Source organism: Siniperca chuatsi, linkage group LG1, assembly GCF_020085105.1.
Source record: "Siniperca chuatsi isolate FFG_IHB_CAS linkage group LG1, ASM2008510v1, whole genome shotgun sequence".
Lineage (NCBI taxonomy): Eukaryota > Metazoa > Chordata > Actinopteri > Centrarchiformes > Sinipercidae > Siniperca > Siniperca chuatsi.
In genome coordinates, this window is record NC_058042.1 from 34996292 (window position 1) to 35016991 (window position 20700).

Here is a 20700-nt window from a genome sequence, read left to right on the forward strand (position 1 = left end):
GTGTCTAATGTGGGTGAAAAGAGCTGAATTGTGTACAAAACTGTTGTGATAAGTTAGATAAATGTCTGTAGACTTTAATACGAAACATATGATAACATACAACATTGATGGCAGATAGCCTACAGATGTTGTATCACAAGTTAATCTGGCCATACAGTATCACGCTTAGACACAGCTACCTCCACGCTGCATTCTAGGTTGGTGTAAAGATAAACTGCAGACTGTATTTCACTTACAGGCTGTATGAAAAACTTTAAACTGTTCTCAAATCAACTTGAGGTCAGATTAATGACGATATTTGATACAAATATAAGACTGACAATGAGACAACTTTGTAAACGATTACAGAGAGTGTGGAATATAAAGCATGATCAATGGTAAAATGTTGTATCACAAGTTCATTTGGGCGCACCGCACTTTGCCACAGCTAACAGCGATCTCCACACTGTATAATTTGCATTGGAGAAGCCTGTGAATCAATGTGCAGGACAATGATGTACAAACTGCTTTCAGAAGGATATATCTACATAAATATACATTACTTACATGAGCAAAGTAATCGGAACGTAATTCCTGGTTAGTCGACAAGGGATCCTCAAGCCACGCCTACGACACATCTGGGAATATCACCAGTTAATTTGACCACCAGTTAAACTGTCACACCGGCTCGGCCTGATGACCCAGCAGCCTATGTGCCTGGGGCTGAGCCCGGCCCAATTTAACCCCTGGCTACAATGTGTGTGTTTCTGCAGTGTCATGGTTAACTGACCCTGTCCTTTCCCTTACTTATTTTCCCTTGTAGGAAATACAGCTAATGGAATAGGGATAGGGGCTATAATGTTGTCCCACGGTACTGTTCTCCATAGTCCCACCTTGGTTATTAGGAGAGATAATGGTGGACCTGCACCTACTGGAAAGGAAGAAAGAGAGAAATATAGATAGGAATCAAGTCAACAGATATATAGAGGGAAATTACTCTAAGTATATTAAAATATACACTGATGCATCAAAAGTAGACATTAACAGAGTAGGAGTTGCATTTATAATCCCAGATTTAAATGTAGTGTCAAATAAAAGAGTTAGTAACAACCTTTCAGTATTCACAGGGGAAATGTTGGCTATTCTTTTAGCCCTTGAGTGGACAGAAAGCAGCAAACCAGATAAAGTTTTAATAGGATCAGATTCTAGCAGTGCGTTAACCAGTTTCAAGAGTATACAGTCAGAGGCAAGACAGGACATTATGCTGGAAATAGCTCAAACTATCTTCGGAATTACTAAAGCAGGAGTAATAGTGAAATTCATCTGGATTCCAGCACATATAGGGGTAGAGGGAAATGAACTGGCAGACAAATATGCAAAAGATGCAATTAAGAAAGTAGAAGGAAATATGACAGTAAATTATAGTAAGGCTGAAGTTAAAAGCATAATTAAAGTAGAAATGAAAAGAAATGGCAGGAAATTTGAATTTGAAACGAAAGGTAGACGTTACTATAGTATCCAAAAGGAAGTAGGAGAAATGAGGGGAACCAGTAGAGCAAAAAAAAGAAGACATTATCTCGAGGATGAGGTTTGGGCATACTGGTCTTAATAGTACACTGAAGATAATTGATAAACATGGGACTGGTCTGTGTGAGTATTGTAACATACAGGAAACTGTAGAACGTGTAATTATCAATTGTCCTAGGCACAGCAGGAAAGGCAGATGCTAAAAAACAAACTGGGAAGAGATCGCATCAAGTTCGGGTTAAAGGAGTTACTCCAATTGAACTCAGGGCATGTGGGGTACAGGGCAATATTTAGTTTTTTTGGAAAAGACAGGACTTAGAAGAAGACTATAGGGTAGGCTTAAGATCATTCTGATCCACACTCCATTTCAGAAGGTGTCGGTAATGCACCAAAAGCTAACCGCCATAAAACACCAGAAGAAGAAGAAGAAGAAGAAGAAGAAGAAGAAGAAGACATGCGCAGTGATACCCACGGTGTGAGTACTGAACCGTTTACTGTCATTGGTTGCTGGCATTATTTATTTATTTTTTTATTTTTATTTTTTTTTATCGTTCTCAACGCTGTCATGTGTTGATATACTTGTTAATGTTTAACTTCTGGAAAGTTGCATGAAGCAACAAAATAAACACACAGTAGGCCTGCTAACAGTCAACACACTTCAGAGCTACTAGTTAACTTAAATCATAATTTGTACTTAGCCTGATTTAAAGTTATCAAAGGCAGAATGGCCGCCTTGCGTGCAGCAAAGCGGGCTCTGAGGAAAGAAATCAAGCGACGGGTCGCAGCGTTGAGTGACGAGGAGAAACAACGACAATCTCTAATCGTTTCACAGAAGGTAAGGGAAAGTTAATGTCGACTGGAAGATTTGGAAATTATTTTATGGAATAGAGTAGGCTATTTGCTTTGCTAGCTATGACCAAGTAATACAACATAAATATAGATTTTTTTCCCTACCGCCACTTTTCGAGACGTGATAAAACGTCAAATTCCAATATAACGTTTTCTAATTCACTGCCTTGGATATGGTTAGAGATATGTAATTGTTAGAATGTGACCAAATACTTTATATGAATCCATAGGTCCAGTTTTCAGTCATGACATCGTGGAAGTAACAATTAACATTAGGGTCGGTCAGCGCTGAAAGTGGGAAGTTGATATAAATATAAGTGATTTTTGTGTTTATAAACAATGCCGAATTGATACGTTTGTCAAACTACCCCTACCAGAGTTTTATGTTACGTCCTAGCAGTTACATAACTGCTGATAATCTAATTAACTTAAGTAGTAATATTTTTGAATGGAGTCTGACCTTGGTAACTGCAGACTCTACGCGCTCCCTATTTGGTGTGGGCCGTGTAGACTTTGTTCACAACACGCCAAGACATTTGGCTGGTTCCAGATGAGCCAGGCCTGCTGAGAATCGATCGCCCACAGTGGTTGGCTGATTTGATGCCGACTTCTTACATTTATAGAGACCGCTTTTGCCGCTGCTGTTAAGTGCAGCGACGCGTCAACTCAGCCGCCATATTGGTACGGGGAAGCCACGCCTCCTAATGCATGTATGTCTTTCAAGGCAGGAGGTCTGTCCACAAGTAAAATAATCATACCTCGCTGAATTTTCAACAGATTTTCCAGCAGTTTGGTTTGTTCCAAATGCCGGGGTTTCATACCAAAATACTTTATCTTTTGTAGATATTAACAGTTATAGTTCTATAATATAATATTTAAGAGGAACTTAGACCTACCCTATGTAATTAGTTACTAATTATAATTTAGTTTCATACTTGTTTTGTAAAATGACATAATGCCATAATATAATTTTTATTTATAATTGTGGAAATAAAAGACTTAATTAATAAAAAAGACAATTACAACAAACACTTAAGTTAAACGAGTATGTCAATTTTATGTCAAATTTCCTTAATTTAGTATTTAAAGCTAACATAATGTTAAGTGACATTATGTTAGCTTTAAAGAAGGATTACGTATTGTGATATATCACAAAGATAACACATAGAGTGACAGCTGATTGATAAGTATCATTTTCAGCATCTTACTGATATATTACCTTTAATAAAAATGCTAATCTTTTTTTCTTTACCTGACATAAATTAGCTTAATTTGGTATCAGGACAGTCACTTACCTTTTACGTTAGCTTAAAAGAAGGATTAATGTTACTTACTGATTATATCAAATTCAACACAATCGTAACTGTAAATATTGTAAAATCACATCTGTGAAATGTTATTCCCTGTGGCTTGGTTTTGTCATTTATTCAAAAGCAGTACAAAAGTCTGACATTTTTTACTCTTTGAACTGACCAGAACCCTGCTGCAAGATGGCAGCGGTAGAGACGCACCTCACAAGCCGGATGCGGTATCTAACTACGCGTATATATCTATGCAAACGTAGGCAACAGTAACCTCACAAGATCAAGGCAGCTGCAGTTTTTGGAGCCAGACGCCACACTTGCTCTTCACAGACTACAAAACTTCAGGGCATGATGGGAAATGCTTGGCTCTCCCCTAATTTAAGAGCTGATTGGTTTAATTTAGGCACTCGATCAACAACATAATGTTTTACAGAAACTTTTTTTTTAATTTAACTGGTGAGATTTTGATTTTATTAGTCAGATTTTGCACCATGAAGGTTTATTCTGTAAACAATAAACATGTGGTCGATCAGTCTGAGAGGCTGAATAAATTCAGCTAATATTACACATAGTTCTCATTGACTGCATAAAATGTATAGGTCTAGTCTACAATATGAATAAAACTTATTTAATTCTTTAAGTGTCATGAAGTGACACAAAACTTTTAGTTTTGTGGGATGAGAGGATAAAATGACATCTGATGCTAACCCCTGACAGTCTAAATATCTGACAGATCAACAGTGAAAACTCTCCTGTATTTCTGCTTTCCTCTCCCCCTGTATTTTGACTATTGAATCATGTTCTGAATTTCTTTAGTGTGAGAAGGACAGGCCCAGCAATCAAGTCTCGGCAGCCAATTTATATACAGCAGCAAACTGATATGATGGCATGCCTTACATGAGAATTCTAGCTCATCTAAATTTTCATATAAAATAATTCAGTAATATGGAGATTAAACCATTTACGCTGTCATGGTGATCACAGATAGCCTAAGTTATATAGCATTTTAATAGGCTACCCTTTCATAGAGAAGAACATAATTCTGCCGCTGCCGCCGCTGCTGCCACTGCCACCACCTATTCTCTGCCACATTACAGGCGAGGCGCAGTTCATCTCGAACAAGCATATTACGTCTCGTCATAGCAGGGAAAGCACAGGTGTAACTAATTAACATTAATGATGGCTCAGTTTCATTTACAGTAAGTTTAACACTAAGCCATGCCAGGGAGCCACCACAGTAGCAGGGTCCTGGCACTGAAACGTAAATGCAGTTTATTACATTATTAGCTTCACCTGTGTTTTGACGAGTTAAAAATCTCTGCTGTGAGAAAGGTCTATACAATAACAATAACAAACAACAATAATAAACAAATAATAATTACAGAACAATTCACAAAATAACTCCCTCTTTCATACTCAACACTTTGGAAACTCCTTATTTAGAAGCTTCCTAAATGTAAAATGGACTGTACTTGTATAGCGCCTTTCTAGTCTTCTGACTACTCAAAGCGCTTCACAATGTCACTTGCCTCAGTCACGTCAGACTTATCACAATTAAAGCGAAAAGAACATGAGATGACATAGTACAGAATAATTACATTATCATGCACCCTGGTCGCTCAATTTCAAGTCTCTGGCTAACTCACAAACAACTTGTGATTGTTTTAAGAACTCCCGAGTTGTAGCAATATGTTTTACAGAATTACAAGATGTAAGATGTAACAGTGTAGTGGTGTTCATTTAATTACAACATTCCACATAATAACAGAGAAAGAAGTTGGATGGATGGTTTAGGTGGAAGGTTAGAAATGGTTGATGGGGCTGAAGGGGCAACAAAACTCTAAATGCATTAAAGGATAGTTCCAGTTTATTACAACTTGGGTCTTATTTCTGTAGTTTGTCCTTTTCTATCAATAAGTTAACATTTTACTAATCAAACTAATTGCTGAGGAACGCAGTGATATATTTTGATATATACCAAAAATATTCCCAAAAGGAACCATTGTGTTAAATGTATACATTGTCTTTTAATCTCTTTATACTTTAGCATAATGGTCTGCAATAGCATACCGTAGCTGAGATTATTGTTTCTTAGTGCAGCTATATGGTCAGTTTAAATTACCATGAGAACACTGAATGCATTTTTCAAAAAAAAAAAAATTAACTTAGGAGAAATCAATAGATGTAGCAAATCAGACATGTACATGGATGCTAGTAGGAGTGGAACTCTTTGGGAATTTGATGATTTGATTCAATTCTGATTCATGGGGACAAAACTCCAAATCAATTTTCCTCGTAAAAAGGCTTCACAAATACACTGTGCACCGGAGCAGAGTTCTGTCTTTCTGTTCCATTGGTACAGTGTAAGCATACAGTTATTGATTATTTTCATTATTGATTAATCTGCCTATTTATTTTCTCAATTAATCGTTTGGTCAATTAAATGTCAGAAGATATTCAGTTTGCTATCACGAAAAAAATAAAAGCAGCAAATCCTCACAATTTGGAAGCTGAAACTAGTGAATGTTTAGCATTTTTGCTTGAAAAATAACAGATTATTTTTCTGTCGATTGACTAATTGATTAATTAACTAATTGTTTTAGCTCTAGTATATCGCATTCACTGAGGAGGAGCTATAATATTTACACACAAGAACGAAGCTTTGTTATTTGTGAATCAATAAATTACGATAAAAATCATAATTTTATTTAGTTATTTTGACCCCTGCTCCTGGGCTCTGATTATGTCAATGATTTTAACTTTCTCTTCCTCTGCATTTTCTTTTAGCTCTTCAGACACCCAAAGTATGTATCCTGTAAGCGGATTGCAGTGTTTCTCAGCATGGATGATGAAGTGCGCACTGAGGAAATCATCAAAGATGTGTTTAAATGGGGTAAAAGCTGCTTCATTCCCAGATATGAGAGCAGCAGCAGCCATATGGACATGTTGAAGCTCGACAGTCTGCAGGACATGGAGACGCTGCCTCTGACATCCTGGAACATCCGACAGCCTGCTGAAGATGACAACAGCAGAGAGGAAGCGCTGGCTACAGGTGAGCATGTACTCACTCACAAACACACATACACACACACACACACACACACAAAACATCATCTACAGTCTAGAATTTAAGAGGTCACATACCTCTTCTCCAGTGTTATGTTTATTCTCAAGATGGTTCCAGCTTTTAGCTACAATATAGCTGAAGAGATATAATTGAAGAGAGTTATGCAACATGTGAATCAGTTTGATTTTGATGGATTTGCATTGCTCATGCTTTAGAAATAATTGTACAATATTGTAATACAATGTCCTTTTAATATTATTTTTGCAATTATTGCAATAAACAAAATATGTTAATCTGGATATAAAGATGTCCCGAGCAGATTTGCTGAATCGGGATCAGGGCTGATTCAGGCAATTTGTGATGGCTGTATTGGCTATAGCCACATTTCTGATCCCTCCAATTGCTCCAGTTATGCTGACTGTCAACAGCGTACCATTTTGCTCTGTGGAACAGTGGAAATGTACAGTTTCCTGAGTGATTAAACCAAAAGTGAACTGTGCAGCAGTTTCAATAAATGATGTGAGCACATTTGGTAAATAAAAAAAGTCAGTTTGTTTCTATTTTGGTGACATTTTGCAAGTGAACCACACCTATAAACTGCATTTGAAGCACTATTTCATAACATTCTGTTATTACATTTCTTTGGTAATTTTAATGCAATTCTCAATAGTAAAGGACTGAGATTAAGATCGGTGGGGGAAAAAATAAAATAAATTAAACAAGATCAGGGCATCCCTAATGCAAAAATAAGATTTGTACAAAACCCCATTAGATATGGATGTTGTTGTCTGTTAGTGTGAGTGATGTTTAGGTGTTTTTCTCTCCACTTGTCCCTTTCTCCTTTCTGACTGCCCTCTGGATGCTTTTTTAAATTCCCTGTCAATATTAGCATTATGAAACAAAATACAGCCTTCAAACAGGGAGGATTTATTTCTGAGAATGAAAGAGCAGGGTTCCACAGGGTTGCAGGATCACTTCAAGATCTACTTTAGGATGTCAAGAGACCAGTTTGATACGGTGATAAAAATGTTGGACGCTCATATCAAAATAACTAAAAAACTATTTTTTAACTTTTTATTTTTTTAGTATTAATTAAACAAATTCTGTATTGGCATGCTCAGTCCAAAAATACAGGTATCAGCGTCATCAGCTGAACCCCATTCGACCTTAACGTACACACTCTCTCTCACATACAGCCTCTACACAATTATCATAACAGGATTTTTTTTAAATCTAAATTCTAATCTCTGATGTTATCAGCTGTATTTCTCCTTATGGAACCAGAACAAAATCACATCCCATTCACCAGCAGATAGAGCTGTTGTTCCTCTAAAGAGGTTTACTCACTGTCAGCAAGGGACTAACTGTGTGCATGGTTACTCATCCATACAAACATTTGTTCATCTGACCTCTGCATTTACCAAAACATCAGTATTCCTGTTTGAGATTCCCCTGGAAGATCAAGTTTGATCACGGTAATCACAAATGTAATGACTGACTACAGTTGAGTTTATGCCACCATTTCTCAATATCAGCCTAAAATGACAATATGATAAGGCCACTAAACCTCTGACCTCATATATTTAGATTTCCTATATTTCAGATGTTTCCCAGAGCCCAATGTGAAGGTCTTATTTTGTATGACCAACAGTCCAAAGCCCAAAGATATTCAATTTACTAAGACAAGAAAAAGCATCAAATTCTCACATTTGAGGAATTGTAACAAGAGAATGTTTTGATTTTTCACTTAAAAAATGACAAACAATTAATCAATTATCAAAAAAGTTGGCAATTATTTTTCTGTCAATCGACTAATCAGTTAATTGTTGTGGCTCAAATGTCAACTGCTGTTGAGGCAGTTTACGTTAAGCAAAACAAATGAAATGTTCTTGAAAAATCAGCTGGTCCCGGACCGATGCTCAATTTTGTATTCTCAGAACTTTCTGCAAGGGCCCGCACTTTATGGTCCCATCATGCGCTTGTGAGTTATCTAGCTTATGTATTGTAGTGGCCGTTTTACCATGCCCCAAGTTCTTAGGCCACAAAGTATTTTAATTTTGACTCGCGTTCCACTCTAAATCCAACTTTCTTGTGAAAACCCAATGTACTCACAAGTCAGAGAGGCAGGGAAAACCTGAACAAAGGTTTATTTGAAGATGGATTACAAAATCATGGAAGGAGATTTGTAAGAGCCATTTATCCATTTGTTTGCCTACGTTGTGTAATACACTTTTTGTACACTGGGTGGCAGTCACCCATAATGGGACTGTATTTACACAGGAAGGGTAAATCAAGCTAGGTGTGTTGCATGCTGGGGAAGGCATACAGCTTTTTGACAGTGGCATCTGCAGGGAGTGTATCAGTGGTTTAAAGTTTGTTAAGCTACGTAATTGTGTGAGTAATGATGTGCTACCTGGATGCAAGAACTGTAACTATATGTAAGCAATAAAAGAAGAAGCAAAAGCAAGGTAACGTCTGGATGTAATTGGTATGTGAGTTACACAGCCCACCGATGCCTGCGGCACGCATCGATCAAGTTCGCCGACATTGAAGCACAGTGACTTAAAAGAAAGCCACTATAGTGATTATTATCCAAAGTTCCACCTCAGCCCAGTCCTTTACTGACTCAAAGTTCTATTCCTTACATGACGCTGTTACCCATTACATCTTCTCACACAATATCACACAGTCAAAAACTTAAATTTCAAGCTAAAGTTTGCAGACTTCTCTGCATCTTACTAGCACCATCTTCTCCTAAACTTTTTCTACCCATGCACACTAAAAACTGCCTTACAGCACTATCACTTGTGGTAAATAACAAAAAATATACCTGAATACCTAGCATTTACAAACTGAATAATAGCAAATAGAAATATAACCTTAGCATAATCCACCTATAATACACTATTTAAAATATACATGAATTGTTGTATGAACTTATAGCAAAGCCATAACTTTTATGTAAAAAGTCCAGATCCTCCAGAGTCTATGTCCTCCATCGGGGTAAAGGATTTCTTGTATTCTGAAGTTGTAAGCTGGTATTGAAGCTCTCAGGTCACAGTGGTCATCCTGATGTGTCCTCCTGTGGATACAGAGACTTCCTGATTCTACTGGATGCTGTGTTGTCGTCAGGCCTTTGCTTGACTGAAGCATGACACCTGCCCAGCAATAACGTCCTCCTCTGGTGGTTTCTCAGACTGTGAAGAGAGTGTGGTGGTTCCAGGAACACCTTACAAACACAAGCTTTATAAGGTCACTACGATAAACTGTAAAACATGGCAGATTAAGTATTACTTGTACATTATAATGTCATGATGTTTTAACAGTGCCACCATGTATAACTGCAGATAAATTTGGTCTTCAATGAAGGAAAAGCATATAGGTGTGTGGTGATCACAGTACTAATGTCAAGGTGATTACAGTATGACCAGAGAAAACCAAAATGATGGAACATGTGTGAAGTGACCCGCCCACTGTAATTGTCTATTTCTTGAATCTAGCTTGTTATAGCATACTATATATTTTTTATTTTGCGGCGATCCGACCGTAGTTACTGACACTTCAATATTTTTCTTCTTTAATTTGCTTTCTATAAGGATCACTCCCAGTGCTGATGTAGCCTGATTTCAACTGCAATGTGAATATATGGTCCATAGACCCATGATTTGGGAATAAGTATTTCTAGTACTCAAACTATTACTTCATATCTATGTGCCATTACAATGCCAAAAAGTTAAAGTATCAAGAGAATTTGAAGCAATATTTAACATTTGGATACCTACAAACTTTATATTTTACCTGTAACATTACAGATAGCAAAACCATACATGACATACATAAACATTCAATTTCACTAACCTCTACTTCTGATGTGATTCTTCAGTGTCCTTGGAAATTTGAGTGCCAGATCTTCGGTCTGGCAGCCAATACTCCAGGGTGGTCTGGCCTGGGAACAAGGTCTAATGGATCCATAAGAATAAATATGTTAGAAAATGGGTTGGGTTGGAGATAGGGTGGTAATATTACTCTTCCTGTCATTACAATCAGCAAAATATATCTACAGAAAATTCAGGAACTCTGCTTTGCTCAAAGGACTGCATCATTTATCGTAAAATGTGGATCATAATATAGGCCCTTTTAGTGCCGATGTCACAATTACGTCACAGCGTTAGCTGGAGGCAAAACAAAGGGAAAACTGGAGGTAGCCAATACAAACCAGCACAGAGTCGGCTACATGAGGAGCTTAAAATATCATCTTGTTGTGTTGTTGGGTGCCAGAATCGACGGAGCACAGGCTCCAATTTGAAATTTCATTGCATTGCTGCCACTGCCAGACAAAAAAAAACGACAGCTGTGGTTAAACACAATAAAATGAGCGGACTGGACAGAAACGATCATCAAAAATGCTCGTGTTTGCAGTGCACACTTCACATCAGGTAAGGTTAGATAAACTTTTGTGTTTTTTTGGTGTGAATTATGGTTTGGTTACATGTATAAAGATTTCTTTTGCATCCTAATCAGAAATTGGAGAACAAGTTAAGTGATTTCTCACGTAACGCTAACTTTAGCACATCAGTTAGCTAACGACCAGAGACTAAACATAAAGGAAACTGTTTCTGTTGTCTCCCTTTCTACAGTTGCCATAAGTGCAGTTGTAGAAAGGGAGAGGGAACAGTGAGAAGGCCCATGTTATGTGTCAGGTGTGTGTTCAAGTAGTTGCATTTGCTAACATTTACCACTGTTAGTCGCCAACCAAAAGGATAGATAGCTAGCTAGGTAGTAAGCTAGGCTGACATTAGCGTCAATTATTAATTATTATTTTGTAGAAGAGGCTTCTATGGAGGAAAACAGCCCAGACTTTGTCCCCTCTGTGTTTTCTTATAAATGGCCGAGTGACAGGTGTGTGGAAAAGCTGGAGAGGTAGGTGAAATTGAGTTTTCTAAATGTGGCTAAGTGAGTGGTACCGTAGGATGTAATTCGTTTGCAGTCTTCACTAAAATCTCCGTTTTGTCTGTTATGTCCTGCTTTTCTAAGGCTGGAAAGGAAAAGGTAAAGTCTGACAGTGGAGCAAGAGGCTCCTTGCCATGGTAAGAACATTCAAATGATGTTTTATGCACTGTACAATGTTTTTTGTCATACAGAATTATCAAACTGCATTGTCACTTGTCTTTGACATGTCTTGTCTTTCACAAATGTCTTCCAGCTGATGATGATCCAATGACACCAGAGGAACCAGTGGAAGAAGCTGAGGCTATGGTCCCTCAAGCAGCATATAACAGTCTCAGTGAGAAGTATGACCAACTCAACACTGAATATGTCAACTTGAGAAAAGACTTTTACCAACTCAAAGAGGAGAATGAAAGACTGAAAGAGGAGCTTCAGAAATCACACTTCTCATTCTCCACGGTCAAAAACAATGCTGCACACTTTGAAGTTAGCCCAGTAAAATCATCAGTCATCTTCAGTTGGTTAATGTCAAAAATAAAAGACAATGTGCAGAAGAGAACTGAAAGTCTCATGCTGGAAGATCATTTATTAGTGGTCCTTACGAAGCTTGGGGCTCAGTAACAGAGATATAGCATAAAGGTTCAAAGTTTCTGAAAGCACAATGTCAAACAAGATGCTGGTTGCCTGTGGCAAAGATATTGAAATCTATTATTAAATGGCCAAGTAAGGGTGTTGTCCTTAAAAATATGCCAAAAAGTTTCAGGCGAGATGCAGGTGTATAATTGACTGTACAGAGATATTCATAGAGAGACCTACTAACTTGACTGCTAGAGCTCAAACCTGGTCCAACTACAAGCTGGTGGGAATAACACCTGCAGGGGCAGTTTCATGTCTGTCTGCAGGCTGGGGTGTCAGATAAGCAAATAACACTTAAATCAGCATTTTTGCATCTGTTAGAGTCAAAAGATGAAATCTTAGCAGACAGGGAATGTTTGATCAGGGATGAACTTGCTGCTTATGGTGCCACTCTGCGTATACCAAGTATCACTAAAGGAAAGAGTCAGTTACCTGTCAGTTAGATTCATCCAGACAGTTGTCTGGTGTGGGAATACACATAGAAAGAGTTTTAAGCAGATGGAAGAGTTTCAGAATTTTGCATTGTGTTATTCTAATTTCCCAAGTTAGCCTCTTGGATGAAATGGTGATTGTGTGTGGTGCTCTTACCAATTTCTGTAAATGTGTGGTGCCCAGAAAAGAGAGAATGTCGTGTATGATATAATGTCTGTGTGTAAAACAATGAACTGAAAATGTATATGCTTTTCACTCTGCTCACTTTGAGAATTTAATGGGGGATTCTAAACTATTGTGATTAATTGTGAATCATCTGTGATTGTATATACATTGTTGTGATTGATTGTGACTAGAATTTTTAAGAACCTGGTAAAGAATAATCGAATACAGAAAGTTAAAAAATTAATTTGCAGTGTCTGGAATTTGTATTTCTAGAAAATATTCACTTCTTACTTGTAATTGTACTGTAATGTCACTCTAAATTTACATCATTTACAGGAGGCATATACTTTAAAATAACTCTTTGGCCATTACATACATACATCTTCAAATAATAACTTAGCCATCACATTGAATGTTTAACTGTTTTTTGTATTTTGGCCCAGTTCACTCTCATGTATCTGTACAAATAGTTCTTATTGCCTGCTGAAATAGAAACATATATACATATTCATGGCTAACTGTTAAGATAGACACAGGTGAATCAGGTGTATTCATCTACAGCGACTGCAGTGCCAATTCTGTAGCCGCCTCTTGTGCACAACTATAATGAAAGTGTTTGCACATCATACACTCAATCATTTTTCCAAACTCTGCCTTTTTCTCATGTGTTGCAAAGTACTGGTGGTTGAAGGGCAGGATCTTGGTTCTTGGGTTAGAAGCTCTGGCAGAATAAAAGATACAAAACATTGCTTTGCTTTAGGTAAATCCTTCTGCAAGAGCTCTTCGTCTCTTGGGATGCAATTTACAACCAGCTCCCGAGTTGTCCACACCACAAAATCACAGTACTGAACATTGCAGACAAACATGTGGCGTTGAACCTGGTGGTAGTACTGGTGTCTTCTTTAGTTGGAATGTTTGGTCGAGGCAGAAATCCTCAGTGACTGTGACACCCTGTAGACCTTCCCTGTATATATATGGGCATTTGCTTTCCAGGACTCTTTCCCCACAGCAGGAACACACGATTTTCCCATCTGGAGATGTGCAGAGGTGTGGTTCATCAGGTTGTATCACAAAACAAGACTAACCTTAACATTTTGATGGGTTTGATTGACCTCTTTGGTGTAGCACTAGAATTTAAAATCCTTCTCCTCACCTACAAAGCTCTTAATGGTCTGGCACCATCGTATCTTAAAGAGCTCATAATACCTTATTATCCGACTAGAACACTGCGCTCCCAGGATGCAGGGTTACTTGTGGTTCCTAGAGTCTCCAAAAGTAGAATGGGAGGCAGAGCCTTCAGTTATCAAGCTCCTCTCCTGTGGAATCAGGTCCCAGTTTGGGTTCGGGAGGCAGACACCATCTCCACATATAAGAGTAGGCTTAAGACTTTCCTCTTTGATAAAGCTTATAGTTAGGGCTGGCTTAGGTGAGTTCTGAACCATCCCTTAGTTATGCTGCTATAGGCCTAGACTGCCAGACTTCCCATGATGCACCTCTTTCCTCTCTCCTTCTCTCCCTCTCCATCTCTATGCATTTTATCCCATTACTGCACGTTACTAACTCAACATCTTCTCTCTCCTGTAGTTTCGTGCTTTCTCGTTTCTCTCCTCTTGATTCAGTAAGGGACAGTGCATTTTATTTTTCAATATGGGATGATATACAGGACAGGTGGCAACCCTAGTAGTAAGTGATTTCATATTTCCACAGCTTTTATTTTACCCTTCTGAGTTTATAAAAAACACACAACCGAATTTTCATGATATGGGACCTTTTTTATATTAAATTTTTTAATTTATTTGCATCTGCATTTCTATTTGATATTCTGTTTGTAAATATATTATTTAATAATACAGGTTATGACTAGAATGTTTTATAATTTGAAAAAAGTATTTATTAGCCCAAATGTTTTAGGAAAAGTGGAATTTGTGTAAATATCTCACATTAAATTTGTTTCTAACCAACGCACTGGGATTTTCAGCCTTACATGTGACTGAATGGAAATTATGAGACAACAGACTCTTCTCCCTGACTATAATTACCGGTATTCATGATACAGATTAAAATGGAAAATAACCAATCATGAAAAAAGAAAGTCTGCCTCATGAATGAATCACTAAGCATCCTATCACTCACAGATTTCCAATAATGGCGTGTGTCGGTCTGGTAAAAGACTTCCATGAAGGTTGGTCTCGTGTACTCTCGCTCATGTCTCATCAGAGATCCCTCCTCATGCCTCGTTCCTTGGGCATGGGAATGGTTTTCATGTCGTCAGACTGGATACATTTCTGGAACGAGCGAAAAGGGGCATTTAAAAATATAGACATATGATATCCAATAAAATTCAGAAATGAAAATTAAATTAATAATGAAATAACATTTCATAATAATGAGTTGAGTTTTGATCATTTCTTCAAGTATTTCACAAATTGTTGGTTCGTTTGTACATCTTACACAATTTATTCATGTTATTCATGTGTTTACATTAATTTATTTCATAATGACTCACTTTTGGGCTCTGTAGAGATAGACCCAAATCATTGTTTCAAAGTTCCATTTTCCCTGTCAATGTGATGTTGCGAGGATTATGTGCAACATGCACTTTTGCATTCCGCACAAGTTCAGTCAACAAATGAATAAAATTTTCAGTATCTTTTGATAAGCTCATAGTGATCAATGAACATCTCTTTTTCACACGCATTGTGTGTGTATGTCTCTGCCTGAAGATCATCTTCTGGCCACCACTCCTAACAGATTAGGACTCCTCTGGAGCTGTCCTAAATTTTGGCCGAGATAGACGAATAATTTTCCCTGCAAAACTGATCATTCCAAATTGCGCAACCTTTGTAGCAGAATGCATAATTATCCTCTGTTAACATTTCTCCTCCTACTATTTGCACAGTCCTCCCTTAAATGCATATGCTGTGAGGAGAGAGGTGCACCTTGCAAACACCTCCACAAATGACGTGCAAACTGCGACTCCATCCAATTCATCCCGAGGGGGACGTGAATGTCTGTAATACATTTCATGGCAATCCATCCAATAGTTGTATTTCACTAGTATTAGTATTCACTTCAGATCCCAAATATCAACCTCATGGTGGCGCTAGAGGGAAAATCGGGACCGTCAAAGATATTAGGATTCATCATCTGGGATGTACCTATCCATCTAGTAGATGTTGAGATATTTCAACATCTACTAGATGGATAAGTGAAAACTTCAGCCTCAAGGTGATAACAAGTCAGGGGATCACCAAATTCATACGGATTCATCCTCCAAATTGAATGGGCATCAAATAGTTGTTGAGATATTTCAGACTGGATCAAAGTGGTGAACCAACACAGACCTTCCCATCCCTAGCCCCTAGGCATTAAATAATGACAGACATAGACATACATACCTTTTTTGGATTTTTAATTTTCTATTCAGTTTCCGCCTATAATTTGTGTGTGTATACATTCCAAAGATGGACAAATGTATTGATGAAATCATCTGCTTTACTGAGTGCTATAAGCTGTCTGTGAACATCCAATCCAAATTTGGTGACATTCTGATCATTATTTCCAGAGATAGATGTGATAAGGCATATGCTGTCCCTTTTTGGAGAAGCCTACATTTTCACTAGTTTTGGTTTTGGGGAGGATTCAAACATCAACCAAATATACTAATTTTGCAGTAAAATATTTGTATACAACCATCCATTTAAAAACAACTAGACATATTAAATTGATGAAAAAACATGGTTGTGCTTTGTTCTACCTCAGGTAGGGGTATTTCAACGTTTAGGGGCCTTAGTTCCTCTACTACAAAGACTTTTCTCCAATCAGAACCAAAATTCTTCCCTGCCTGGCTCATGGCCAGCTAACAAGAAGGACCGCAAAGCAACTTCTTCCTTTACGGACTGGCAACGTAACCATTGGACACATAACTGGGCATAACATAGCATAGCAGAGTACAAAGCTAAGCACAGGACTGTGTTACATTTGTGAATGTATCTGTATTGATTTGGTTCATTGAGTTTTACTGTTGTGATGTGCTTTCTTTGTTAGCATGTGGCTACCAAAATAACCTAAGTTGATGTTAGTGATGTTGCATGCAAGACACAGGGTCTTGCATGCAACTAACTATCCTCTTTCTAACCTGGCACTGTTTTTCCTACACAATTCACATGTACACTTCAATTTGGCCCTTTAACAGAGCCACAGTCTTCAACATACATGGCCTTGCTGTCATTTTGAATTTCCTTTCTTTCTCTAACTATGCGGCCGCTGCTCAGCTGCCATTTTGACTTAGTTTTCTTTTGTTTGACACCATTGGATTATACACACACACACACACACACACACACACACACACACACCCTTTTGTTCTTTAGCTTAGTGCATTTAGAGTTATACTTCATATTGTGTGTTTTTGCTTTATCTTTTAATACATGCTTGTGTATAATAATGCTGGTTTCTTTAATGTTGCACAAGAGTGAATAATTTGCCAACCTCTATTTTGAACTCCAAATCCTTCAACCTACTAGCTATTAATGGTAATTTTGGTTATAGTTACTCATGTAATTACTAATCTGAGTTCCAAATTGATAGTTTAGTGTATTTTATGAGTCTGAATCAATTAATTAGCTATCCTTTTCCTTTGTTTAAGGGTGGTGCCCCCCGAGGACTTTATTCATTAGTTATTATTTATGATTATCTCTGATAATTCTGATAGCCATAATTAATTGATTGCACCTATACAATTTGGTGCCCCTTTAATCATTGTAAATCCCAACACTGGTCAGCCAGGTGCTGTCCATATTAACAGGCAAAGGCAAACATTTCAGACCTTTATTACTGATTTCACTATCTGCTCTCATTATCCAGGAGGTCTGGACCTCATCCTGATGCCAGGCCTGGGTTTTGACCGGTTGGGGAAGCGTCTGGGACGAGGGAAGGGCTTCTATGACACCTACTTGGAGCACTGCATCAGACAACCCAAAGGAAAGCCCTACACCATTGCCTTGGCCTTCAAAGAGCAGCTGTGTCAAGAAATCCCTGTCGACGACAATGATGTTTTCATAGATGAAGTCCTGTATGAGGATAATGAGTAGCTAATGAATCACCAGTGGTGGTCCATGAACTCAAAACTGGATATATTTACATGCCAAAGTCAGCCAATGGTTTAACCTGGCCTTTCTATTTAATACTAATAGACTCTTTCACTGCAGACATTTTGACTTGTTATAGCAGAAATAGCCCAGGTGGAACCAATAAGACTAATGATGGTCCATTGGAATGGCCTATTGGAATATAGCAGTTATTCGGGGCTGGGCAGCTAGGCTGTAAATTTCTGAATTGTATCTGAAAAACAGAATTTTTGACAGTATTTTGAATACTATCCTCATGTAAACCATTGCAGTCAATGGAAGTCTTTAAACATCAGTTTGTCATTTATGGAACAGTCAATCTTTGCTTATGTTAAGCTGTTATCACAACCCTGGTCTTAGTGTGAAGCCACCTGTTATTTTTGTTTCTGCGGGTAGCTCAACGTGATCACGACGTGCCAATGGTGACAAAGGTTGTGAGTGCAAGACCCGGGTGATGCACAATGAACAATTTATATCAGTAGTCATCAACCCTGCTCCTGCCATGCATGTTTTAGGTATCATCCACCTCTAACGCATCTGATTCTAATTATTAACTCGTTATCCAGCCCATGACAAGCTTCAGCTGCTTCCTTTCACATTTTTTGCTCAAATTACATCAAACTAACAGATGGTTTCTCGCTTGGCAGATAGTTCAGCAAGATCATGACTTGACCTTGGTGTCTAAGATTGTGAGTTTGAGTCCTGGGTGATGCAGAATAAACATGCTAATGTCTAGTCAGCCATTGTGCTGTATGAATTAGAGAAGCATGACTTCAAGGTTTAATAACTTCAACATGGGATGTTATGCTGATGGCCTGCCTTTGTCTTTTTCTCCTTACTTCTCCTTCCCTGGCCCCGACTTGTAGCTATAATTAATGTTATTATTTCCACCTGGGGTTTTCCTGCTATGGCTTGATGATCTGTTATGGCATTATATAGGTTAAGCTACTAATTCAATGTCTGTATTGATATTTGCGTTGAAGGTGCTGAAACCTGATATTTTGTGCCAGTGTTCTGCTCTTTGTCATGCTGATGTTGCCATAAAAAGCTATTAAAAGGCAGGTTTTGCGAACCACAAAATACTTTTAAAATGAAGACTTCATTGACAACAAACAATGGACAATTAAATGAAAATAAGTGCAAATAAAGTTGTATTGGGAAAAGTAGTGTTTAAATGTACCTCTTAATGGCTGATGGACCCCGCTGTTGACCACCTGTTATCACATGACTGAAGTTCCATAATTAGGTCATGTGATTACAACTGAGCCATCTCCATGACAACTGAGCAAAAAACATCCACTGATTAAGACAATAAGATGCAGATAATAAACTCGGGGGAAAACCAGGAAGTGGACCTTGAGTTACCTAGTTACCTAGACTGTGGCGGCCTGCGAGTCTAATTTGTCCCACAGTTTCATAATGAACCGAAAATATTTTTATACTTCTCATAAAAACATAAAAGATCTCTAACGTTGTGGTTTGCGCTGTTGCTTCAGCAAAGCATCTCTCATTCCCAGTCAGTCAGCCCCTCTAGTTTCCAGTGACATATTATATAGTGACTTTGGTGATGCTGCTGCAGAAACAATATTTTGTTATGTTTAAAATATAAATCAATTCTAATCCTGTTCTAAATTTTTAAAAAATTATCATTTAAAAAAAGCCAATTCTTTAGTAATGGAAAAGAACCGGTAAGAGTACTGATAAAGAACCAGGCTGATAAGAGTATGGCTAAGAGGCTACCCCGGGGATTCAAACCGTAGGATCCTCAGAGAGGAGAAGGCAATTTATTGAATGCACCACTGGGGAGATGTATGTTCCATACACCTTCTCACAACTTGAGGCAATAACATCACACTGGAGCTCTTTTGTCTGTTTAAACTTAAAATGCTTACAACGGTCAAAATGTTGGTGAGAAAATTCTGATAAAAAACTCACATCATTTTGCTGTTTTCAGGTGTATTGTCAAATATTTTGGTGTTGTACAAAGTACAGCAAGATACTAAAAATCACTGCAGACTCACCGTTTGATTGATCTGTCTGTGTTGATTGGACCAGTGGATTGTTACAGTGCCACCTTGAAGACAATGAGTGGCATTTTTTTCTCCTGAATAGTGGGTGGAATTAGCAACCCAGCGGCTAATTTTGGTGACTTTTGGACTTACGGAGAAAAAGAAGAATTAAAGTTGCAAGCAGCGATGAACGGGCCCTTGCACCTGACCGGGACTCATAGTGCAACGCAGCCTCGGCGTCGCTGCCAGAGGTTGATCAACGGGGCTCTGAATTTTCACTGTTCTGGACAGTGCACAAAGCATGTGAAATTTGGGGCAGATTGGACAATGTACACTGAAGTTACAACAACTTCCTATTTCATGGCGAATAATGCTTTGGCACGGCAATAGCATTTGATGGATCTCACAATCTTCACAATGAAGCATCATCAAGGTGTAAAGACTTTGAACAAATTTGAGGTGGTTCTGGTTAATCTGCTAAGAGTAGTTTGTAAGACTACAGGGAAAATAACTTCCTGCTACCAGTAGGTGGCGCTATGATTATGACTGACTACTGGCACATGTGATATCTTCAGGTCGGAACTGACATTAAATATGTGAAGTTTGGGGCAGATTTGACCTAGTACACTCAAGTTACAACTTCGAACATCAAAGTT

The 20700-nt window shown here is 38.0% G+C and overlaps 2 protein-coding genes across 5 annotated transcripts in view; one reads left to right on the top strand and one right to left on the bottom strand.

Moving 5' to 3' along the window:
- Positions 1-899: 899 nt before the first annotated feature.
- mthfs (5,10-methenyltetrahydrofolate synthetase (5-formyltetrahydrofolate cyclo-ligase)) lies at positions 900-19201 on the top strand. 3 transcript variants are annotated; one of them, XM_044210276.1, is made up of 5 exons: positions 1988-2341; positions 6447-6711; positions 11553-11646; positions 11761-11813; positions 11930-13030. In XM_044210276.1, the coding sequence occupies exons 1-4, from the start codon at positions 2231-2233 to the stop codon at positions 11777-11779; spliced, it is 489 nt and encodes a 162-aa protein (XP_044066211.1). In that variant the 5' UTR covers positions 1988-2230; the 3' UTR covers positions 11780-11813; positions 11930-13030. The 3 variants fall into 3 exon arrangements, with proteins under 3 accessions (XP_044066130.1, XP_044066211.1, XP_044066048.1); XM_044210195.1 differs by lacking the exons at positions 1988-2341; positions 11553-11646; positions 11761-11813; positions 11930-13030 and adding exons at positions 900-1981; positions 17773-19201; XM_044210113.1 differs by lacking the exons at positions 11553-11646; positions 11761-11813; positions 11930-13030 and adding an exon at positions 17773-19201.
- minar1 (membrane integral NOTCH2 associated receptor 1) overlaps positions 8857-20700 on the bottom strand; it is a 71761-nt gene continuing 59917 nt past the window's right edge. The window contains exons 6-8 of one of the 2 annotated variants that reach the window (XM_044209427.1): positions 15040-15191; positions 10585-10685; positions 8857-9955 (exon numbers count right to left, since the gene is read on the bottom strand). In XM_044209427.1, the coding sequence (XP_044065362.1) occupies positions 15120-15191 (72 nt within the window). In that variant the 3' untranslated portion in view covers positions 8857-9955; positions 10585-10685; positions 15040-15119. Of the gene's footprint in view, positions 10686-15039; positions 15192-20700 lie in introns of both variants that reach the window. The other variant, XM_044209347.1, reaches the window with a different exon arrangement.